The sequence below is a fragment of the Oryx dammah genome, unplaced genomic scaffold, assembly GCF_014754425.2.
Source record: "Oryx dammah isolate SB20612 unplaced genomic scaffold, SCBI_Odam_1.1 HiC_scaffold_23, whole genome shotgun sequence".
NCBI lineage: Eukaryota > Metazoa > Chordata > Mammalia > Artiodactyla > Bovidae > Oryx > Oryx dammah.
This window is the reverse complement of record NW_024070207.1, coordinates 114974029-114998636: the sequence shown is the minus strand read 5'-3', so window position 1 is coordinate 114998636 and position 24608 is coordinate 114974029. Positions and strand designations below refer to the sequence as shown.

Here is a 24608-nt window from a genome sequence, read left to right as displayed (position 1 = left end):
CAAGAATACTGGAGTGAATTGCCATCCCCTTCTCCAGAGGAGCTTCCCAACCGAGGGATTGAACCCTGGTCTCCTGCCTCGCAGGCAGATTCTCTACCATTTGAGCTACAGGGAAGGAAGGTAGGTGTTTTGTCTTTTGGCCCTTACCCAGCTATTAATCTTGGAAAGTATGGTTAGGTAGCATCATCAACTCAGTGGACATGAATCTGAGCTAACTAGGAGAGATACTGAAAGACACAAGCCTGGCTTGCTGCAGTCCTGAGTTAGCAAAGAGTAGGAGGGGACTTAGAGACTGATCAATAAGGCTATTAATCTTCCATCATTCCGTGTGTTGAGCGAAAGCTGTTAAGTTGCAGCACGGGCAGGGTTGGATGCCCAGTAAGATTCGCTTTGCACAGTAACCATTGTGCGTGGCTTAAGCTGGGTAGGAAAACTAGTTCCAGCCCCCGCCCCTCGTCCGCCTCAAAGTGTGGCCCCACTTTCCCACACAGGCGCCCTGGGGTCTATGGCGCCTCATCCGTCGGCGGCGTGGTGACGCGAGTATTGCTCAGCCGTGGCCTCTAGCTCCGACACCCAATGGCCGGCCGTCGTTCCCTCGGGTGGGCGGGGCACACCCTGGGAACCATCCTGGTTGGCTTGCGGCCGGGCGCGGCGCATGACGTGTCTCCGTCGCGTCGCGCACCCATTAAGCGGAAGCGTCAGCTCAGGGCACCTGAAGGAGACTTGGACGCACCTGGGTCGCACTCCTTGGCTCATTGAAGGTTCGCAGCTGCAGCCACTGCCTGCGCTCCATGAGGAAGATGCTCGCCGCCGTCTCTCGCGTGTTGTCGGGCGTCGCCCAGAAGCCGGTGAGGCGGAGTGAACGACCCGGGGTGGGCGCGAGACTGGAGGACGGCAGAGGGCAGGGCGCGTGGGCTCAGTGGGCCGGGCGGGCCGGGCCTTGTGCAGCCGCGGGCCTTTGTTCAGTTTCTACGTCTTGCGCTGTACTCCTGGTCGCGAGAGTAGCTATGGTTCGGCCTTTGGCGCCGACCAGGGGGAGGGGGCGGTTTACAATGTCCGCGTCGCGGCCAGCCGCGGCTGCCGATGTCTGAGTAATCGAATCGCTCCGGAAGGGCGCGTTCGTTTACTACAGTCAGAAAAGGAGGCACTTGGGCTTCCTTGAGTGTACAGTTGACTGCCTCTTACCGGCCCACTCCTTTTAAATGTTCGTAACTTTGCTTGACTGGGAATCCGGAGACTGAGTGGCTCCGCTCAGTCAGAAGTTTCACCGTTTGCTTGTCCTGTGACCTTGGGCGAGAGTTTTGTCCTTCCTGAAACATGTCGGTGGCTCAGTTTCCTTATCTCTGAAACGGAGTTGACAGTACTTACCCCGTGGGGCGGCTGTGGCTTAAACGAGTGACAAGTATGCAGACCTTTCCCTATAGCGCTTGTTTCATAGTAGTTGCTGTCTGTTACGTATTGTTACCGAGTGCCCAGTTTGGTATACATTTGTTTATCACCAGTGCTGGTCTCTGGAGGATTCACTCAGGGTTAGTGTCCCCAGAAACACGCCTCCTACCGTTTTGTCTTCCTCAACCTTGAGCTTTTCTTGGCAGTCGGTTCAGGAGCCCTCAAGCCGAACCTAGAGGGAGACGCTCTGTCCCTTGCACACCTGCTCTTAGGGTAAAAGTAGCTGAAGGAAACAGCCGTGGTGCTTGGGAGGGTGGGGTTAGAGGTTATTTGTGGCTCCAGGGTTTAGATATGCCTAGACTAAGCTTGGAGCATTAACTAAGCTTGGAGCATTTTGACCTCTAGGCACTGGGGGTAGTATTACTTGGTATAACTTCAGACAAGACTTGGAATTCTGGCTCTAGTAACTCGCGCAAGACTTTGTGGCAACTCTGCTTGATATGGGCAGGGAGTTTGAAAAGGTAGAAAGTGTACCCCTCTAGGAATGCTATTGACTGGAAAATACAAAGCTTGTAATGGATTAATCCTTATTAGCATGTAAGGTGAAGGACAGCCACGTTCCACTGTTGTTTATTTCTCCCTGTACACATGACATACCCAACATTTATTGAGCTCTTCATGTGTGCTGGGCCCTTGGCTAGTTAATGCCCATAGCACCAATTTTTAGTTGAATGTAGGTAACAGAAACATGTTTTCAACATGATAGAGGTATGTAATGTAATACATGTATATTTGTATATAACATAATGCAGACCCAGTCCTGTATTACATTAAATTTAAAGGATTACATTAAAAAAAGTAAAACTTTGATTGAATCGGTGATGTTCTACAGGAAAAGAAAATTCCTGAGTTTTCAAATTATTGTCACCTCTGTGTCCCTAAGAGCAGAGAGAAGTCATGGTTGAAAATCAGCCTCATTCCCTCAACTGTCCAAAGTACTCCTGATTGTGTTTTTGTTTTTCAGCAATATGTTGGCACGAAAGGCAAATGGCGCTTCATCTTCACCTCAATAAAACTTTGGCCTTTTCAAAAATCATATAATACAGCTCAAATCAAACAAATCAGATTTGGCTTACAATGATCTGCTAATTGGATAAAACAAAAATGGAGTATACCTTTATTTAGTCAGAAATTCTAATTGAGAGAAAAGGTTATTATGGCAGAAATTGATTACTGTGCAGAGCATTTCTCTTTTATTTAAGTAAAAATAATTTTTTAATTTTTTTGTTGAGGATGAGAGACAAGTGAAGGAGTTATGCTTTTTTGAGCTGCCCTTCTTTTTGGCTATTTTGCATGTTTTTTTTTTTTTTTTTTGGCTGCCTGCCCTTGTGCCCTTAAGTACACTAAGGCCTAGACATGAATATTTTAAGAATTCTAATTAACCCTGGATTGTGGGTGAGCTAAAGTTTTGTTTAGTAGCTCCCACTCCCTGCAACAAAGCAAGTCAGCTAACCAGCATTTCTATAAACAGTAGTAATCATGAAAGGTTACCAGAGTGCTCAGTGCATTTTGGGCTCTTGGGTCCAGTGTGCTCATTCATCTATCAGGTTTCAGATGTGTTAGCAAAGGCTACTTAGAGAGTTCAGAGTGTTTGGTTTAAAATCATCACAGACATTGTTTTTAACCTATTCATTTTAATGCTACAAAGATCATTGTTAGGTGAAGAAAAAAAACGCTTAAAACTCTTAGGTCATGGACTAGACAAGTTTCTTGTTCTGTGAACCAATGTGGCAGATTCCCAGTATTCTAGGTTTAACACTTAAGTCAGCACATCGGACGTGAGTCCTTTCAAGACAGACGACAGCCAGCTTGTTACTCAAGCATAAGTGACTCAAATACATTTAAGGAACTTACTGTTTAACAAAATCATTGTATGAAGTAGTAGTAATTTAATAAACAAAGTAGTAATTTAATTCATTGCCTCCTTTCAGCCAATCCACCAGAACTTTCAGAAACTGAATACTTGCACCTGCTACAGAAAGTTGAATCTTTAAAATGAAAGCAGGGAGTCCACTGTAACTGAAGTTACTTAAGGTACTTAAGTACCTGTGATTTCATCTTTGAATGAGGTTGAGTTTTCAGAGTGCTTATTTCAGTGTTGTGCTAATTTCTGCTGTACAGCAGATTGACTAAATTATACACATATATACATACTTTAGAAATATTCTTTTCTAGTATGGTTTCTCCGAGGAGATTGAGTATTGTTCCCTGTGCTATAAAGTAGGACCTTGTTGTTTATCCAGTCTAAATGTCTTAGTTTGCATTTACTAATCTCAGACTTCCCAGTCCATCTCTGTCCCTGCCCCCCAGCAATCACAAGTTTGTTCTCTGTGAGTTTATTTCTGTTTTGTAGATAGGTTCATTTGTGCCATATTTTAGATTGCACATATAAATGAAATCATATGGTGTTTGTCTTTTTTTTCTGACTTCACTTACTTTGATAATCTCTCATTTCACCCACATCTCTCGTTGCACCCATGTTGCTGCGAATGGCATTATTTTGTTCTTTTTTATGGCTGAGTAGTATTCCACTCTATGTATGTACCACATCTGTATCCATTCATCTGTCGATGAACTTTTAAATTGATTCCATGGCTTGGCTCTTGCTATGAATATAGGGGTGCATGTATCTTTTTTGAATTATAATTTTTTCCAGGTATATGCCCAGGAGTAGGATTGCTAGATCATATGAAAGTGAAAGTTGCTCAGTTGTGTCTGACTCTTTGCAACCGCATGGACTATGCAGTCCTTGGAATTCTCCAGGCCAGAATACTGGAGTGGGTTAGCTGTTCCCTTCTCCAGGAGATCTTCCCAACCCAGGGATCGAACCCAGGTCTCATGCATTGCAGCTGAATTCTTTACTGCTGAGCCACCAGGAGGCTAGATCATATAGTTCTATTTTTACTTTTCAGAGGAACTTCCATGTTTTCCAGAGTGGCTGCATCAGCTCACATTCCCATCAACTGTGTAGAGGAGTTCTCTTGTCTCTACACCCTCCCCGGCGTTTGTAGATTTTTTAGTGATGGCTCTTCTGACCCATGTGAGGTGGTACTTCATTGTACCTTGTTGTTTTGATTTGCATGTCTAATAATGAGTGATTTTGAGCATCCTTTCATGTGCCTACTGGCTATCTGTATGTCTTCCTTGGAGAAATGTCTGTTAAGGTCTTTTGCCTACTTTTCGATTGGGTGGTTTTTTGGTTGTTGTATGAGCTGCTTGTATCTGTTGGAAATGAAGCCCTTGTTGCTCACATCATTTGCAAATACTTTCTCCCATCCCTTAGGTCTTTTTTATGGTCTCCTTTGCTGTGTAAAAGCTTGTTAAGTTTAAATATGTCCCATTTGTTTGTTTTTGTTTCTGTTGCCTTGGGAGAGAGACCTAAGAAAACATTGGTATGATTTATGTTAGAATGTTTTACAATTTATGTCAGAATGTTTGGCTTATGCTCTTTCTGGAGTTTTATGTTGTCATGTCTTATGTTTAAGTCTCTCTCTCTTTTTTAATTTATTTATTTAGTTTTGGCTGTGCTGGGTCTTCATTACTATGCCTGGGCTTTCTCTAGTTGCTGTGAGTGGGGGCTAGTCTGGTTGCAGTTCACATGCTCCTCATCATGGTGGCTTCTCTTGTTGTGGAACACAGGCTGCAAGATGTGTGGGCTTCAGTGCTTGCTCTTCCAGCCTCTAGAGCACAGGCTCAGTAGTTGCAGTGCACGGGCTTAGTTGCCCCACAGCATGTGGAATCTTCCTGGACCTGGGTTGAATCTGTGTCCCCTGCCATGGCAGGTGGATTCTTAACCACTGGACCACCAAGGAAGCCCATTTTTAAGTCCATTAAGACATTTTGACTTTATTTTTATGCATGATGTGAGGGTGTGTTCTAATTTCATTGATTTGCATGCAGCTGTCCAGCTTTTCCAGCACCACTTGCTGAAGAGACTGTTTTGGTCCCATTTTATAATCTTGCCTCCTTTGTCAAAGATGAATCAACCATAGGTGTGTTGGTCTATTTCTGGGTTCTCTGTTCTCTTCCATTGATTTGTATGTCTGTTTTTGTGCCAATACTACACTGTTTTGATTACTATAGCTGGGAGAGTTAAATGTCCTGCTTTGGTTCCCCCCTGCCTGCTCAGGATTGCTTTGGTAATACTGGGTCTTTAATGGTTCCATATAAATTTTTGGATTCGTTGTTCTAGTTCTGTGAAAAATGTCATAGGTAATTTGATAGACATCACATTACAGTAGATTACTTTTTGTCATATGGCCAGTTCAGTAATAGTAATTCCTCCATTTCAGGGGCATGGGATATTCTTTCATTTCTTTGAATTATCTTCGGTTCCCTTTATTAGTGTTTTATAGTGGTCAGTGTATCTTTCACCTCCTTGGTCAGGTTTGGTGTTCAGTTGCTCAGTTGTGTCTGACTCTTTGAGACCCCATGGACTGCAGCATGCTGGGCTTCCCTGTCCTTCACTACCTCCTAGAGTTTGCTCAGACTCATGTCCGTTGACTCAGTGATTACATGCAACCATCTTATCCTCTCTCATGCCCTTCTCCTCATGCCCTCGATCTTTCCCAGCATCAGGGTCTTTTCCAGTGAGTCGGCTCTTCTCATCAGGGAACCGAAGTATTGGAGCTTCAGCTGGAAGCTTCGGTACTTCCGGTGAATATTCAGGGTTGATTTCCTTTAGGATTGACTGGTTTGATCTCCTTGCTGTCCAAGGGACTCTCAGGAGTCTTCTCCAGCATCACAGTTTGAAAGCATCAGTTCTTCAGCACTCAGCCTTCTTTATGGTCCAACTCTCACATCCATACATGACTACTGGGAAAACCATAGCTTTGACTAGATGGACCTTTGTTGGCAGAGTAACATCTCTACTTTTTAATATGCCATCTAGGTTTGTCATTGCTTTTCTTCCAAGGAGCAGCGTCTTTTAATCTCGTGACTGCTGTTACTGTCCACAGTGGTTTTGGAGCCTGAGAATATAAAGTCTGTCACCATTTGCATTGTTTCCCTATTTGCCACGAGGTGATGGGACCAGATGCCATGATCTTAAGTTTTTTGAATCTTGAGTTTTAAGCCAACTTTTTCACTCTCCTCTTTCACCTTCATCAAGAGGCTTAAAGTTCCTTTTCCCTTTCTGCCATTAAGGTGGTGTCATCTGCATATCCGAGGCTGTTGATATGTCTCCCTTGTGATTCATCCAGCTGGGCATTTTGCATGATGTACTTTGCATCTAAGTTAAATAAGTAGGGTAACAATAAACAGTCTTGACTCCCAGTTTTGAACCAGTTCGTTGTTCCATGTCCAGTTCTAACTGTTGCTTCTTGACCCTCTTGACATACAGAGTTCTTAGGAGGCAGGTAAGGTGGTCTGGTATTCCTATCTCTTTTAAGAATTTTCCAGTTTGTTTTGATCCACACAGTCAAAGGCTTTAGCATAGTCGATGAAGCAGAAGAAGTTGTTTTTCTGAAATTTCCTTGCTTTCTCTATGTTCCAACAAATGTTGGCAATTTGATCTCTGGTTCCTCTGCCTTTTTTGAATCCAGCTTGTACATCTGGAAGTTCTTGGTTCACTTACTATTGAAGCCTAACCTGAAGGATTTTGAGAATTACCTTGCTAGCATGTGAAATGAGTGCTATTGCAAGGTAGTTTGAAGCTTCTTTGGGATTGGAATGAAATCTGACCTTTTTCAGACATGTGGCCACTGCTGACTTTTCCAAATTTCCTGGCATGTTGAGTGCAGCATTTTCACAGCATTATATTTGAGGATTTGGATTAGCTCAACTGGAATTCTATCATCTTCACTAGTTTTGTTCATAGTGATGCTTCCTAAGGCCCACTTGACTTTGCATTCCAGGATGTCTGGTGTTAGGTTAGTGATCATCCCATTGTAGTTATCTGGGTCAGGAAGATCTTTTTTGTACAGTTCTTCTGTGTATTCTTGCCACCTCTTCTTAATATCTTCTGCTTCTGTTAGGTTTATTCCATTTCTGTCCTTTATTGTGCCTCTCTTTGCATGAAATGTTCCCTTGGTATCCCTGATGTTCTTGAAGAGATCTCTAATCTTTCCCATCTGTTTTCCTCTATTTATATGTGTTGTTCACTTAAGAAGGCTTTCTTTTCTCTCCTTGCTATTCTTTGGAACTCTGCATTTAGATGGGTATAACTTTCCTTTTCTCTTTTGCCTTTTGCTTCTGTCCTTTTCTCAGCTATTTGTAAGCCCTCCTCAGACAACTGTTTTGGCTTTTTTGCATTTCTTTTTCTTGAGTATGGTTTTGATCACTGCCTTCTGTACAGTGTTACGAATCTCCATCCATAGTTCTTCAGGCACACGGTCTATCAAATCTAATCCCTTGAATCTTTTTGTCACTTCCATTGTATAATTATAAGGGATTTGATTTAGGTCATACCTGAATGGCCTAGTTGTTTTCCCTACTTTCTTCAATCTAAGTCAGAATTTTGCAATAAGGAGTTCATGATCTGAGCCACAGTCAGCTCCTGGTCTTGTTTTTGCTGCCTGTATAGAGTGTCTCCATCTTTGGCTGCAAAGAATATAATCAATCTGATTTTTGTATTGACCATCTGGTGATGTCCATGGGTAGAGTCATCTTGTGTTGCTGGAAGAGGGTGTTTGCAATGACCAGTGCATTCTCTTGGCAAAACTCTATTAGCCTTTGCCCTGCTTCATTTTGTGCTCTAAAGCCAAACACCAGGTATCTCTTGACTTCCTACTTTTGCATTCCAGTCTCCTATGATAAAAAGGACATCTTTTTTGGGGGGTGTTAGTTCTAGAAAGTCTTGTAGGTCTTCATAGGTTTATTCCTTGGAATTTTAGTTTTTAAGAGATACTGTTATTATTAATTTTTACATTCTCTTTCTGATATTTCATTTTTACTGTAAAGAAATGGAACAGATTTCTGCATGTTTTATCATTTATTAGTTTTTGTGTGGAGTCTTTGGGGTTTTCTATATATAGTAGCATGTTATTTGCATATAATGAGCGTTTTATCTCTTCCCTTTCAATTTGGATACCTTTATTTCTTGCTCTTGTTTGATTGCTGTGCCTAGAACTTCCAATACTACATTGAAGAGAAGTGGTGGGAGTGACCATCCTTGTCTCGTTCCAGATTTTAGCAGGAAGGCTTTCAACTTTTCACCATTCAGTATTAATATTTGCTATTAATAAATAGCTTTTACTATTTTGAAATATGTTCCCTGTATACCCACTTTAATAAGAGTTTTTATCCTGAATGGATGTTGAGTTTTAAAAAAATTGTTTAATTGGTGGAAAATTGCTTTATAGTATGTTGGTTTCTGCTGTACAACAGCGTGAATCAGTCATATATATCTCCCTTCCCTCCCTCCCCTCCTCGCATCCCACCCCTTTAGGTCATCATAGAGTGTCAGGCTGGGCTCCCCATGTTACTTACAATTTCCCTCTATTTTACAGATGATTGTGTATACTTCAGAGCTCCTTTCTTAAATTTGTCCCACCTTCACCTTCCCCCGCTGTGCCCACAAGTCCATTCCCTACAGGCTTTGTTAGTACAATTTTTCTAGATTTCATGTATATGGAGTAATATACAATACTTGTTTTTGCTTTCTGACTTATTACTTCACTCTGTATAAGAGGCTCTGGGGGGGGCTTGAATTCTGTTGGGCGCTTTTTCTGCATCTATTGAGATGATCATGTGGTGTCTGGCTTTTATTAATGTGGTACATTACGTTGATTGCATATGTTGAACCTGGAGTTCACCACTTGGTGGTGGTGTATGCTTTTTTTTATGTGTTGTTGGATTTGGTTTGCTAATAAGTTGAGAATCTTTGTGTCTATATTCATCAGTGATACTGGCCTGTAATTTTCTTTTTTGATGATATCTTTGTATGGTTTTGGTATCAGGGTGATGGTGGCTTCCTAGAATGTGCTTGGAGGTGTTCCCTCCTCTTCAGTCTTTTGGAAGAGTTTGAGAAAATTCCCAAGTTTCTCAATTTGTGTGTGTGTGTGTGTGTGGCAGAAGTTTTATTACATTGAAAAAGGACAGAGAAAGTTTCTGACAGAGACACATAGACATCAGAAGGGGGGATAGAGAGTGCCCCTTCTTGATAGTCTTTGCAAGGCCTTATATACTTTCACCAGACCCACTCCCACATAAGATTGGTAGAAAATTCCTATTACAAGGAGAAATATGTTCTTGAGCAAGATACACTGTTGTTATATAATCATTAGTACAATGATTAATTTTTATTATGTTTTAACTTGGTTTAATGACTATTTTGCCTTACATCTGTAACTGTATAATGGGGTTTATTTCTAGCTGTCTGAAAGCTTTTAGGTTACAAATGATTGTTCATGCCCCTTCATGTCCCTTGAGCAAGATGTGTTGTTTTGTTGTGTAATTATTAGCTCTGGGCTGAAAGAAAGTTAGTCTTCAAGGTTGTTGTCGTAACAACTCAGAGTTTAAGAAAAACTGTCTTATGTGACTAAGTAAGTAAGTGAAGTGGCTCAGTCATGTCCAATTCTGCGACTCCGTGGACTGTAGCCCACCAGGCTCCTATGTCCATGGGATTCTCCAGGCAAGAGTACTAGAGTGGGGTGCCATTGCCTTCTCCAGGGGATCTTCCCCACCCAGGGATCGAACCTGGGTCTCCCACGTTGTAGGCAGACACTTTACCGTCTGAGCCACCAGGGAAGTCTCTTATGTGACTAAGACAAAGCAATGTAGAAAAAATGGTTTGTTCTTTTCTCCTCCTTGAAAGCCCTGGATCCCTTCCTCCTTGAGGGCCCCAGACTCCTTATCAACCTACCTAAGAATTAGCTCTCATTCCTCCCCTTTTTCTTTTAGGAGAATTATGTTGCCAAGGGAAAGGAGTGGCATTCTCATTTCATAACTTCTTCGAGCTTGTAAGGGAGGCAGACAGACCCTAAATTGTTGAGGCAACATATTCTCCTAATGCTCATATTGAGGGTTTCTGATCCAGGGGCCCCAAGTAATAGTTGGAGGAGGCTGTAGAAATTGTAGGGGCATGAACAATCATTTGTAACCTAAAAGCTTTCAGACAGCTAGAAATAAACCCCATTATACAGTTACAGATGTAAGGCAAAATAGTCATTAAACCAAGTTAAAACATAATAAAAATTAAAAGTCACATTATGTCCATAGTTAAGGTATAATGTGTTATACCAGTCCATCTTAGGATTGTTAGATGTCATCTGATCAAGAAGAGGCATCACATATGATTGTTGTTGGTGAAGGTATTCACAGAGTTGAACAAAGTTCTTTCCTTGAAGCAGAGGAATCCACCATGTGAAGCCTTTCACTGATGAGGAGGTTGAAAAGCTGGAAGTTTGTCTTGAAGATCCCAGACAAGCCCTCAGGTTGATAGCTTATGGTGAACAGTGTGTCAGATTAGTGATCTCCAAAGAAGATTTATCTTCGGGATTAGGGAGCAGGCTTCATTATTCAGAGCTTTTGTGTGGCAGAAATTTGTAAGTGAAAAAGGAGAGAAAGCTTCTGACATAGACATCAGAAGGGGACAGAGAGTGCCCCCCCAAGTTTCTCAATTTTTTTCCCACTTATTCTCGGGTATTTTAATTAACTGTCTTTACCCCCGACTTGTCTGAAGCACTTATTTCTAGCATTTTCTCTTCTTCTAGCAATATCATTGTCTTTGTTGACTTTATTGGATTGTGGTATACTGATGGGTGTAGAGATAAGTAGGTAATAGCTTTCTGCTTTCTGGCTTGTACACTTAGCAGATCAGCTTTATCCCTTCTCACCAAGATCAAGTCCAGTGTGTGAACATATCAAAAGTGCTTTTGTGGGATCTGAAGGATGTGCTTCAATTCTGCATGATAAGTGTTTGTTTACATATATGTGATGTGGCAGAATGTGGCTAAAACAGTACTAACTGATTAAATGTTTGTGATCTAACCTGGACCGTAGCCATCACATAGAGTACTTTTGCTGTGAGCAGAGCGAAAGAATGAAAAGGAAACATTTCTCCCAGCTTGCCCCTGCCCTCAAGCATTGACAGCCCCTTGAACATCAAGAAGGGACCACTGGGACTTCTCTTGTGGTATTGTGGGTTTGAGGAGGCAGCTCACGGGGGTGAGGTAACAGACCTTTGAGCCAGATTTGCTAGGTTTGTACCCCAGCCCCAAAATTTAGGTGCTCTATGGCTTTGGGCAACTCAGTTCAGTTCAGTCGCTCAGTCGTGTCTGACTCTTTGCAATCCCATGAACTGCAGCACACCAGGCTTCCCTGTCCATCACCAATTCCTGGAGTTTACTCAGATTCATGCCCATTGAGTTGGTGATGCCATCCAACCATTTCATCCTCTCTTGTCCCCTTCTCCCGCCTTCACTCTTTCCCAGCATCAGGGTCTTTTCCAGTGTGTCAGTTCTTCGCATCAGGTGGCCAAAGGATTGGAGTTTCAGCTTCAGCATCAGTCCTTCCAATGAATAGTCAGGACTGATTTCCTTTAGGATGGACTGGTTGGATGGATCTCCTTGCAGTCCAAGGGACTCAGGTAGCATGGGATTCATCAGTACAAAGAGAAAGCTTCAGTGAAAACTCATTGCAGGTCCCACCCCTCAACTCAGATGCCCTTCTAAACCTCAGACCCATGTAGCAGTGGGAATTGAGGTTAAAACACAGATGTCACTAATGTGCATCCCAAATGACATGAGTCAGTGACAGCAGCTCCGAGACCTGTTTTGAGCCCAAGCAGTGGTCCAAGTTGTACATAGGTCACATTGCTTGATCTAACAAGAGATCAACCTCAGAACAAGGCCTTTTTGACAGAATTTCACTCACTGAAAAAACAGGTGGCTAATCTGTTTTTTCCCCAGTAATAAACAAGGATTATTTATTATTTAAAAGGGTGGTGGGGTTACTGTTTAGAGAACATCTTCTTTCTGGTGCTTCAGGAGGAGCCTCTGTTCAAATCAAAATATCCCTCAGATCTTTTGTCTACTTAAGTCAGAAAATGCTGAGTATCTTTACTTTTCTCTTGTACCTTTCTTGCTAAAAGGGCTTCCGTGGTCACTCAGTCAGTAAAGAATCTGCCTGGGTTTGATCCCTGGGTTGGGTAGATCCCCTGGAGAAGGGAACAGCTACCCACTCCAGTATTCTGGCCTGGAGAATTCCATGGACAGAGGAGCCTGGCAGGCTACAGTCCAAGGGGTTGCAAAGAGTCCAATACGACTGAGCAATTTTCACTTTTGTCACTAAGGTGTTTATCTAATGCTTTGAGTAGATTAAAATATTTTTCTTATAGTACTCTTTTAGAGAAGTGATTTTCCTGAGATAGGAACTGAAACATAGGTTTATCTGAAGAAAAATTCTGAAAGTAAAGCTTTAGCTTGCCCAATATATCTAGTTATGACTAAGAATAGCATAAGTAAACACATCCCACAGATCATCTAGTCTCTTCAAGTTCGCCATTAGCCTCATTATATTCTCACTAATTTCTTTGAAAACAAAGTGGCAAACTAGATGGGCTTGGGTTTGCTCCCTTTCTCTTTCTGCTGTTTGCCTCCAGATGTGGGCACAAGCGTGTTTCATTGGCCAAAGCAGTTTGAAAGAAAGGATCCCAACACAGTGACCAGAGTGGAAGATAAAGCCCATGAATGTGTAGGACTCTTGAGTTCTAGGACTCCATCCTGATAACCAATTAGTAAGAATAATAACTCAAAAAAAAAACAGTAACAAGTACTGATATACTTGTGTATTTTGATCTTTCAAGGCAAGCAGAGTGCTGGTGGCATCCCGTCATTTTGCAAATGATGCTACTTTTGAAATTAAGGTAAGAGGTGTTTTGCTTTCTGTTGAAATTTTTTCCACAGGTGGATGTTGATGTGTAGTTTCACCTTTGTGATAGGGCATTTTGATAATCATGCTTTTTCACCATCTTATTCCAAGTGTTCTAGAATCAAAGATGCAGAGGAGTTCAGCAAAAATTAGAATTTACTCCTTTTATGTAGCAGCTTATTGGTAGTTTGGAGCAAGAGCGCAAGCTAAAAAAAAGACCTACTCTAAGATTTAAAATGTAATTTGGTAAAAAGTTTGAATAAGATTCTTAGAGTGATTCTTTGAAAGTTTGTCTTTGAACCTATAACTCAGTTGACCTAGAGGTTTTCAATGAAAGTCATCTTAGAAAGATTTCCTCCTTCCAAAACCCCATTTCATTGCACAGTGAGTTTTAAGAAGGAATCAGAAGCAATGTACAGCATTTCTGATATGCTTGTCTGCTGGTGTTGGTTAAACAGTAAAGATTGTAAATATTTAACTATTTTGAGTTACATCTTAGAATGGGTTAGCAGTGTTCACACTAGTGACTGAGGGATAATTGTCTGATTTCATTTCAGAAATGTGATCTTCACCGGCTGGAAGAGGGCCCTCCTGTGACTACAGTGCTTACCAGGGAGGATGGGCTCAAATACTACAGGATGATGCAGACCGTTCGCCGAATGGAGTTAAAAGCAGATCAGCTGTATAAACAGAAAATTATTCGTGGTTTCTGTCACTTGTGTGATGGTCAGGTGAGTGGTAGTTTTGTAAGAAAGCTATGTTACTTTGGAATTTAAGTATAGTGTGTGTTTTTTTGGCTGTTACCCTACCTTATTTGTCTGAAGGATTTGAGGCTGGTATTTTAGAATAAAAATGAAAATGCAGAGACCTGCTAGGATGCATATGCTAAAGAATTTAGTCATGTATCACACTGCTGATTTCCTATTCCACTATGGTATTACAATCACCTGCACTGGATATACTTTTGGAGAAAAGGGTTTTTTTTTGCTTTGTTTTGTGGGTTTAGGACAAGGTTTACAAAACCAAATTCCTACCAGGGACCAATTAGGTAGAATAAATGAGTGAAGGCTGCCAGTTATATGAAGAATTGAGAACGGTGACAGGAATTGGTGGTGAACTGGAACAGATAGGTCCCACCTGCAGGATAAGTCATAACAATACCAGCCAGTTGATGCCATGTGGAAATACGGGGCTAATGCTTTCTGTTATTTGTCTTTGAAAGATGACAGAAGTCTCCATTTTCAAGTGAAATTCCCCCAATATTTTGATGTAGACATCTGATGTAGGATTTTCTCAAGTCGCCATACAGGCTTAAAAGAAACAGCATATCTGTGGATTGCCACAGTTTATGAATGTGGCTTGGTCTTTACCCTGTGCTCTTTTCTGATGTAAAAGGAGCTACTTGTCGTGGTTATGAATGCATCCTAGGCCAAATGTTTCATAATAGTCAAGGAAGCCTGTGAACTAGAAATGTGTACTGTATTGCCTCACTGATGCTTCTTCCTTGAATGCAGGAAGCTTGTTGTGTAGGCCTGGAGGCCGGCATCAACCCCACAGACCATCTGATCACAGCGTACCGGGCTCATGGCTTTACCTTTACTCGTGGACTCTCTGTCCGGGAGATTCTTGCAGAGCTTACAGGTTTGCTATTAATTTACAAAAAAACAGGGAATTGAGTGAATTAAGTTTTCAAATCTCCAATAAAGATGCTGTTTATAAGTTAACATTAAAACTTTTTAAAATTAAAACCTTTTTGATGTTTTTTTTTTTAAAAAAAGCTGAGAAACCAAGAAAAAAAAAACCTCTCCCTTTGGGTGCTCTGGTACCTCCATCGTGCTTTCAAGTAAAGTGACCATTTTTGAGGTTATCTGACCTCTTGAGTAAAAAGGTCAGCTCCATAAAATCAGAGTAGTGTTTATCACTCAAGCATGCCAACAGAAATCTAGCAGCCAGAGAAAGTAAATTGAATATAAGTATTTCATTGTGTAGAAATGAAATTGTATGCAGCTTCTTAATAGTCCCTTTGTGCCCCTTGACTTGTACACCAGTGTAGGAGAAATTGGAAGATGGGCCAAAAAAAGTCTAGAGTACCACGCTAACATCTAAAGAAAACTTGGTGATTTGAGAGCTGGAAAGGTTTATGGGACTGGTCTAACCTTTATTATAAAAGGGCCAGGAGACCAGGAGGACTATATATGTACTTTCAGGGACACGTGGTTATATAGTTGAGTTGGTCTCTTGAGATCTAATGGTCGAGCCAGTGCAAATAGCCGCAGTGTGGTTTTGTTTATATGTTTGGTGTTTGATATGTCACATTTGTGTGCTGCCATGTATAGGACGAAGAGGTGGTTGTGCTAAAGGAAAAGGAGGATCAATGCATATGTATGCCAAGAACTTCTACGGAGGCAATGGCATCGTGGGAGCTCAGGTAGCTGAGGACTGGGATTGCATCATTTCCTGGGTTGGGCCCTGGCCCACATCTTTGCAATATTTTGTTCCTTGGAGGAGATCTCTCTGAAGTACTTGGGGGGCATGATGTGTTTTAAATGACCTGTTGCTTTCATACTGTATTATTTGACCATTTAATAGAGTTGGACAATGATTTAAAGATTTTCCTTTTTAGGTATTTGCTATGTTTTACAAGTAAGCAAGAGCCTCTAGCAATAGAGCTATACCTTTGTCTTTTGATATTTAAGTACCTTAATTGCTTGGTCACATCCTCTTCGCCACAGCCCTCTCCCTGCTGTAGATAGTGCTGGCGCTGGTACCAGACCAGGAGAGGCAAGAGGTGAGGATCTTAAGGGCCTAGTTTGAATCTGAAGCCAGCTTCTGTGGTTGTGCCATCCTCCTCATTCTCATCAGTTAGTAAATAATGAACAAGTAGAGGTATAAAATCATATCTAGATTTGTTAAGTTTACTTTCTAATATATTAAGGTCTTAGCATCTGGGGTTTTGTTGTTTGAGGTATTTTTTTTTTAACCCTTGGTTTGCTGGGGGGTGCTTTTAGGATTGATAGTTGAAACTTTGAATGCAGAAATGTTATTGCTTAAGGGTTGAAATAGAGTACAATAATACAATAGCAGTTACTTGTGTTACTTTGCCAGTTTACAATTTTAGGGGTGGGGTAAGCAGAGATAGGGTTGGGTGGGGAAGAGTTTGTAGGGACCGTGTCATTTCTATCTCATTTTCTGGTCAGGAGCTAACGTTCGTAGCATTAATTTCTTCCCTCATGGATTTCTGTGGTTCCTTTCTTGCTTGTCCTCAATATTAGGTGCCCCTGGGAGCTGGGATTGCTCTGGCCTGTAAGTATAACGGAAAAGATGAAGTCTGTTTGACTTTGTATGGCGATGGCGCTGCTAATCAGGTGAGTAAGTGCCTCTTAACTTTGCAGTAGTGTTCAAAGTGTTGAATATTCATAGTGGCGAAGCATTGTATCGATTACTAGTTGAAATGGCCATTTGTATGGCAGGCTAAAATTTGGTTTTGTGGCCACATTAGAGATTTACATCTCTTGGCATTGTTTCACAAGTGATTTGTATGAGTGTACGCCTAAGAGGATGCTCACCTTTGTTCTATGTCAGTGCTCCACAGACTCTGTGGTGAAGGACTGGTTTACATTGTAACCCTTTGCAAACCAACTCCTAAACCAGTACTGTGATGTGCAGACTCATTCTCTTGAATGCCAAGGCATTTTCAGACTCCTCTCATAGTTTTTGAGCCCTGACTCTTCCTACTCTTCTGTCGTGGTCTGAGTAATCACCAGTCTGTGGCCGACACTCTGTGAGGCCTTGCTGTGGATGCTGATTCTCAGACACTGGCTATCCAGAGGGTCTCATAGGGTTTATAATTGAGCATTAAAAACACCCTCAAAACTAGGTAGCTGCAGTCCATTTCTATATGTTGGTCTTTTCCCAGTGTACTCTATACTACTGTCTCAGCCCCAGAAGCAAGTAGAAGTATTTGGTTTGTCACTTCCTTAGGTGCAAAAAAGAATGAGTTTGCTGCACCACCCCCCTCACACACACACTTCTTTGCCTCAGCATCTGGGTTGTAGGTGAGGCATTTCATCTTTATGAGAGCTTTTTCTTGCTGGGTAGAGCAGTGGCTTTTGGGGATGATGAAGTTGAGAAAAAAAAAGCACAGTGAAACCACTTGAACTTTTTATTTGTACTTCCAGGGTCAGATATTCGAAGCTTACAATATGGCAGCTTTGTGGAAATTGCCTTGCATTTTCATCTGTGAGAATAACCGCTATGGGATGGGAACATCTGTGGAAAGAGCAGCAGCGAGCACTGATTACTACAAGAGAGGCGATTTTATTCCTGGGCTGAGGGTAAGGATGCCTGTGATATACCTGGGGCAGCACTCTTGGCCTGATGCCTCACATCAAAAGAAGGGTTCTGTTTTCTTAGTGGATGAACAGGTCATAGGAAAAGAAAACTATTTTAGTCAGTTGGAGTTAAGCTCTGCCCTTATTTATCTTTGAACTTTTATGAAGTATAGTTGATTTACAATGTTGTGTTTAAATCTTTCCTACTTATTGATAGGTAGATGGAATGGATATCCTGTGTGTCCGGGAGGCCACAAAATTTGCAGCTGCCTATTGTAGATCTGGAAAGGTAAGATTTTTTTGGCCTCTAAGCTGCTGCTACTGCTAAGTTACTTCAGTCGTGTCCGACTCTGTGCGACCCCATAGACGGCAGCCCTCCAGGCTCCCGTCCCTGGGATTCTCCAGGCAAGAACACTGGAGTGGGTTGCCATTTCCTTCTCCAATGCGTGAAAGTGAAGTCGCTTAGTTGTGTCTGACTCTTAGCTACCCCATGGACTGCAGCCTACCAGGCTCCTCCATCCATGGGATTTTCCAGGCAAGAGTACTGGAGTGGGGTGCCATTGGCCTCTAAGCTAGAGATTTCTGATGGCATTTATCTGTCTTAAAGTTGAAAGAAGCGTCCATTGTGGCACTTTAGAGGTAGCTGCTAATTGAGGTGTATAAGACAGAAGCAGGATCCACTTGAGTCAGTCGGATCCCTTTATAAATAACGTGGTCTTGGTAGCTCACATCCTAGGAAACATTCCATGTTTCCCCCATTTGGGGTCAATCTTTTCTTCCAGTGTTCCCTCAGCATTCTGCCTCTGTCTTTGTTGTGACAATCTATTTTTTGGTTCATTATGTGCCTCCACACCCACCCATAAGTCCCTTGAGTGAAGAGATTAGGGACTCCCACAGTGCCCAGCACAGAACTGTGCTTACATAATAGGCATTCAGTGTAAGTTTGTTTTCTATAAATTAATATGTTTAAATTATGTAGTCTTATTGTTTTAGTCCTAAGGGTCTTGACCTTTCCAGTTACAGTAGTGGAAGGAGAAGGGAACAGTGAGATTGGCCTAAAAAGAGGCTTACCTGCTATTTGAATTGGTGGAAGGATGTTCTTCTCCCTAAATCACTGTTCCACAACCCAGAAAGCAGACCCCTAAGATAATAAGTTCCTCTTAAAAATAGGGAGGATGAAAGATGCTGTAAATAGGCATTAGAAATGAGAGATAACTGAATCAGTCAACTAAGAAGAAATACTTGACAACTCAGATCTGATCAGAGTAGTTGATGGGGTGTATAGTTGAGGCTATGCCCATCATCTCACCTAACCTCCACTGGGTTCTGTTTTAGGGGCCTATACTGATGGAGCTGCAGACTTACCGTTACCATGGACACAGCATGAGTGATCCTGGAGTGAGGTAGGGTAAAGGAAAAACTTGAGTGTGGTGTCCAAAGTAGATGGGCTTAGAGTGGTACTACTTACATGAAAAAGCAAAAGCATTTCAAAATTTACTTTTGAATCCAGATACCAGTTGGCTTCATGCATTGATTTAGTAGTTTAGTCTGAGCCTGAAAACAGTGCTTTATAATAAGTTGGTTCCAATCTAGAAAGCATTCTGGAAACTTCTACACTATGTATTGTGTACATGTTAACATGAGTACCAATAAAAAACCAATATAGGAAGGAATTGTGAGGAATTATTACCTAAAGCAGGTCTGATGGTAACAGTAGTATACTTGGGAGCATTTACCTTTTGTAGGCATTACCTCAGATGCTCCCAGGGCATATTCTTCCATTTGAAAATGTTCTTCTGGCTGGTATGGTGCAAGACCAAGTAGCAGAAGGGATATTCCATGTGTTGAAATAGATGAGTCAAAAAAAAAAAAAGTGACAAGTCCTCTAACTCCAGCATGAAATGCTGTAGTCCTGGAGTGTGGCATAATTAAAGAGTAGATTTAGTTAAAAAGTAAGCCATAAGAAGTCTTTAAGAGTGTAGGCTAAAGGTCTAAGGGAAAATGTTATAAAGAACTACTTTGAGGGGAAAAAGCACTTTGTGTAATTCTGCTGTTTAAAAAAAATGATAGAGCCTTTGCTTTTATTTTTTTTTTCCTTTTTAATTCTGAATCTTGGGCAACTGTTCTCTTGTAACTACTTTACAGTTTCTAAAAGCAGTTATTGTCCAAAGCTGGAAGAACTTAAGTCTTCTCAGATGAGCATGTGAATGAATGGAGGGAGGTAAACAAAAAATAAAATTAAAAAAGATGAGGTCTGATAGGGGAGCAGCTGGATAAGAAAATCAAAAAAGGAACAGTAATTTAAAGTTTATTCCAGCTATAATGCAGGTTATTCTGACTTTAAGGTAGCATCACATGGCATACTTCTGAGCCCATTCCCGAGATATTCTGTTGTACTTATCTCTGTCTGTTTTATAGATCCGTGCAATCTCTGGCACTAGGGGGTCATCTGGGTTTGGATCACATAGCAGTGAACAAATGGATAAAAGAACTTTAGAAATAGTTAAAGCAGGAGACCACTGTGATCTTATAATATCGAGACAAATGCTGCCATTACTGTTAAGATTTGGATGATAAATTCTTGTTGTAAATGCAACCTTAGGTGGTTTGAAGGGGTCGTCTGTAGGAAAATGAATTGTCAAAAAGAATACACCGCCTTGATATGGGCTGTCATTAGGTCCCATAATTGTGGCTTGCCAATGAAACATATCATCCCCAACTGGACCTGCAGAACATTGTGCTGGAGGGTCATGGGCCAAATCACTAAGTTCCTTATTAATCCGTTTTAGCGCCATAGTCTGTGCTTTTCGTCTGGCTCCTCACTATCTCGGTGTGTGCTCGAAGGTCCGGCCAAAACTCTTGATTATCCCGGCGGCTGGGAAGGATTCTCTCTTCGTCACACACCGGCTCTGCCAGACACAGGCGCAGAGGGGCCTCGGCCTCCTCCCTGCGCGGCAGCTGGTGCCTCCCCGGCCCTACGGGGCTCACGCGCACGACACCGAGCCTTTGCTTTTAGTATTATTTCAGATAATGTAGGACAAGGATCAACTATACATTCAAGAATTGGAAAACCTCCTCTCCAGCTTTTTGCCAGCCATGCTGCTCTGGGGTCTTAAAGGAGAAAGGAAGGGCACAGTTTTTTCCTGGTTACCATTCTCCTGCCTCCAAGGTTACAGCTATCACCCCAGAAAACCATCTCCCGTCTTCACCCACTTAAAGAGCCCCCATCACTACCCTTCATGCCCTACATCTAGATTAAAGAAGCAGATAGCAACTGGGCTCCTGTTGTCAGAATGCCAGAGAAGCCCAGCGAATTGCCACTAGAGAGTTTAGACAGAGCAGCTCTTATAGAATGTTAGGATGCGTTCTTGTATTTTGAAGTATAATTCTGCCCTTCCTACGGAGATGTAAGTCTTGATATGCTGCTGTGTTTCACAGACTGTCTGCTCTACTGGAACTGTTCTTACTTGTCACTCTGGTTCCCTCCCCAGTTACCGTACCCGAGAAGAGATTCAGGAAGTTAGAAGTAAGAGTGACCCTATCATGCTCCTCAAGGACAGGATGGTAAACAGCAATCTCGCCAGTGTTGAAGAATTAAAGGTACACTTACTCTGGGTTTTCACAGTTGCCTTTCTCAAATTTTGAGCAGTTTTTCTCTACACAAAAATGCTGCCACTCTTAGGTGAACTAGGTAAGGAAAGTACACACTGTATTCTCATAGGGCATTCATCACTCATATTGATGAAGCTTTTAAACTCCAATAGCACAGTTGTTCTTTCTTGTAAACACACTTAAGGTTTTTAAATGTTCCCTCACCAGGGTGTATGTTTCTGTCTCTACTTAAGAATATTTCTTTCTAGGTCATTGTTACTTTTACCATAATAGCCCCTTAAGTATACTTCTAGTACTAGTAGAAGAGTTGAACTACTTGGTACCTAAGAGGTGTATCTTCTAAAAAATCTCTTGAACTGTAATCTAATTTTTAGGAAATTGATGTGGAGGTGAGAAAAGAAATTGAGGATGCTGCTCAGTTTGCTACTGCTGATCCTGAACCACCTTTGGAAGAACTCGGCTATCACATTTACTGCAACGATCCACCTTTTGAAGTCCGGGGTGCAAACCAGTGGATCAAGTTTAAGTCCATCAGTTAAGGCGAGATACACACACCTTCAGTTGAGTTATTTGGCAACAACTGTAAGGAATGCTTTGTGTTCTCAACTTTGTCAAGGAGGAAAGCCCATAGAGAGAAAGTGTGTAGATTGAGAGAGTGTTTGCATGTGGTTTGTACAGTGTTGCATTAAAAGAGGTGATTGCACACATAAGGTTATTTTAGTTATATAGGTCTAAAATAGGTAATAGTTTGCTTAACCCTCCAAATTATTTCTTTAAAATAGTTCCATTTGATTTAGTTGTATACTAGTTTTAACACATACTTTAGTTACTAAGGGCTTCCCTTATGGCTCAGCTGGTAAAGAATCTGCCTGCAATGCAGGAGACCTGGGTTCAATCCCTGGGTTGGGAAGATCACCTGGAGAGTCCATGGGGTCACAAAGAGTTGGGACACGACTGAGCAACTTTCATTTTAAAAGGAAAAACAATTCCTTGTATGCCTGTCCAACTCTGCCGCCACCTTGTGGGGGGATCAGTGTCCTCTCCCTCGCAGTGCCCAATAGCTTACCTCAGTTCAGTTCAGTTGCTCAGTCGTGTCTGACTCTTTGCGACCCCATGAATTGCAGCACGCCAGGCCTCCCTGTCCATCACCAACTCCTGGAGTTCACCCAAACCCATGTCCATTGAGTCGGTGATGCCATCCAGCCATCTCATCCTCTGTCATCCCCTTCTCCTCCTGCCCCTAATCCCTCCCAGCATCAGAGTCCTTTCCAGTGAGTCAACTCTTCGCATGAGGTGGCCAAAGTACTGGAGTTTCAGCTTCAGCATCAGTCCTTCCAAAGAACATCCAGGACTGATCTCCTTTAGAATGGACTGGTTGGATCTCCTTGCAGTCCAAGGGACTCTCAAGAGTCTTCTCCAACACCACAGTTCAAAAGCATCAATTCTTCGGCACTCAGCTTTCTTCACAGTCCAACTTTCACATCCATACATGACTACTGGAAAAACCACAGCCTTGACTAGTTGGACCTTTGTTGGCAAAGTAATGTCTCTGCTTCTTAATATGCTGTCTAGGTTGTCATAACTTTTCCTTCCAAGGACTAAGCATCTTTAATTAACAGCTTACCTAGTGTACCCTAATGTGCACACACACCCCTGTTAGTGTGCACATCGGTGCTGAAGCCTGTTCACACTGAACCATCATGTCTCATTAATAAAACACAATTATTTATTATAACTTGGCAGGGGTGGAAGGACAATTCCGTGTTTAAATATAACGACTTCGTTTCAAAGGCCAAATAAGTTAGTTTTCTCCATTTATACATTCAATATAAACATGAAGCTATTTTAACAGTTTTCTATTTACATTCGTATCAAACATTAACTACAAGGCATAGTCTTTTCTTTTTCTAATTTTAAGTGCAATTCCCATTAATGTATGGAATGTATAATTGAAACAGTGATTCCCAGCCTTTTTGTTAAACACCTATTGTTCCACCTTTCCAGCAAATGTTTGAAGGTAAAGAATCCCATAATACTTTGGGATGTCAAGACCAAGTTTTACAATCACAGTTCTCAAAATACAGTTCCACTCACCTTTAAAACATGTTGAGAAATATTAACATTTTTTCCATAACTCTTTAGAACAAGTTCTTAAATTTGTTCAATGAACAGTGGTGTTTTCCTTGTGGAATTGCAGCAGGATTGGTGTGTATGTAACAGAAGCTTTAACAAAGATGTCAGCTCTGGGCTCCCGCTATCCCCCACGTGGCTGATTATTAAGCCTCATCTTGGGTTGCTGGGGCCCCCTGAGCCCGTCTTCTGTACTGGGAGACTGCAGTCCAGAGCCTGCAGAGAAGACCACCGCTACGAAACAAACAGAAGTCTTCTTTAGAGTGAGTCGTAAGGAAAGATGACTTCAAAGCAGTACCACACAATACTTCTTTAGGAGCCCTTATGGCAAAAGCTATAGTATGTACTTCTAGACTTGTTTTGCTGGCTAGTTTTAAAAATGCAGTCCCTAACTTAAAAACTAAAATAGGAATATGTTCCCTTCACATATGGAGGTGAAATTTCTACCCCAGCACAAGTGGGATGTGGCCTTAGAGGTATGTACAGGAGTGCCAGGGCATCTGTGCAAAGTAGGCTATTAAAGATGACCAGTGGAGGAGAACGAAAGGGTTTGAGTGTGGCCTGCTGTCAACTCCTGTCTTTCCTCATTCCACTCCCAGCCTGGCAGTCTGTTTACTGTGCCTACTGGGCCTTTAGCTTCTGCTCCCTCTCAGCTTTTCCCCAGCTTCACCCTTGGAAACTCCTGTTTGGAGTGCGGTTGGGTAGTTTTTGTTTCCTGACTAGGGAAAGGGGGAAAGCTACCAGCACTTTTTTTTCTACTGCTTTTATGTAAAAAGCCTAACCACACCAAAAAAGCCATTTTCTGTTACACAAAATGTTTTGAGGCTATTCTTACCGTAGTCTAAGGTACCTTAGGTCTTCCTTAGTGATGTCATTAAGAATATCAGACAGTGTGTAACCCTCTTCAAGAATCTGAAACAAAGATCACATACATCAAGAGCTAAGCAGCTTTGTAATAACAGCCTAAGAATGGTTTGGTTCTCAGCTTACCTTTTCAATTGTTCTCGTATCTGCTCCTTGCAGTTGCAACCACTCGACAAGCTCTTTATCTGTTTGCTGCTCATGAGACCCAGGAGGGGACACTGACTTCTCTGTAATGATTAGAAATGTGTTATGTTGTATACTGATGTGTAACAGTAAAAGTCTTTGAGTAGCAAGTTGGATGAAATAAACTATTCCAGAATGTAATTGTGCTGTGGAAAGGAAATGGTTTAAGCTTGGCTCAGCTACACACTGCATAAGAGTCCATAGTCCTTGGCATCACTTTACAGAGAT

The 24608-nt window shown here is 41.8% G+C and overlaps 3 protein-coding genes across 3 annotated transcripts in view; 1 reads left to right on the top strand and 2 right to left on the bottom strand.

The window, feature by feature from the left end:
- Positions 1–666: 666 nt before the first annotated feature.
- On the top strand, positions 667–24521 carry PDHA1 (pyruvate dehydrogenase E1 subunit alpha 1). Its single transcript, XM_040266532.1, has 11 exons — positions 667–848; positions 13196–13255; positions 13818–13991; positions 14775–14901; positions 15597–15688; positions 16533–16625; positions 17439–17594; positions 17809–17880; positions 18927–18994; positions 21083–21191; positions 21578–24521. Exons 1-11 carry the CDS (start codon positions 792–794, stop codon positions 21740–21742), a joined length of 1173 nt encoding a protein of 390 aa, XP_040122466.1. The 5' UTR covers positions 667–791; the 3' UTR covers positions 21743–24521.
- On the bottom strand, positions 19866–20584 carry LOC120882524 (ubiquitin-conjugating enzyme E2 D3-like). The gene has a single exon (XM_040266533.1). It carries the CDS (start codon positions 20384–20386, stop codon positions 19943–19945), a length of 444 nt encoding a protein of 147 aa, XP_040122467.1. The 5' UTR covers positions 20387–20584; the 3' UTR covers positions 19866–19942.
- The window catches only part of MAP3K15 (mitogen-activated protein kinase kinase kinase 15), a 150442-nt gene continuing 148939 nt past the window's right edge, over positions 23106–24608 (bottom strand). The window contains exons 29-31 of the mRNA XM_040265360.1: positions 24324–24424; positions 24169–24245; positions 23106–23567 (exon numbers count right to left, since the gene is read on the bottom strand). Coding sequence (XP_040121294.1) covers positions 23480–23567; positions 24169–24245; positions 24324–24424 — 266 coding nt within the window. The 3' untranslated portion in view covers positions 23106–23479. The remainder of the gene's footprint in view (positions 23568–24168; positions 24246–24323; positions 24425–24608) is intronic.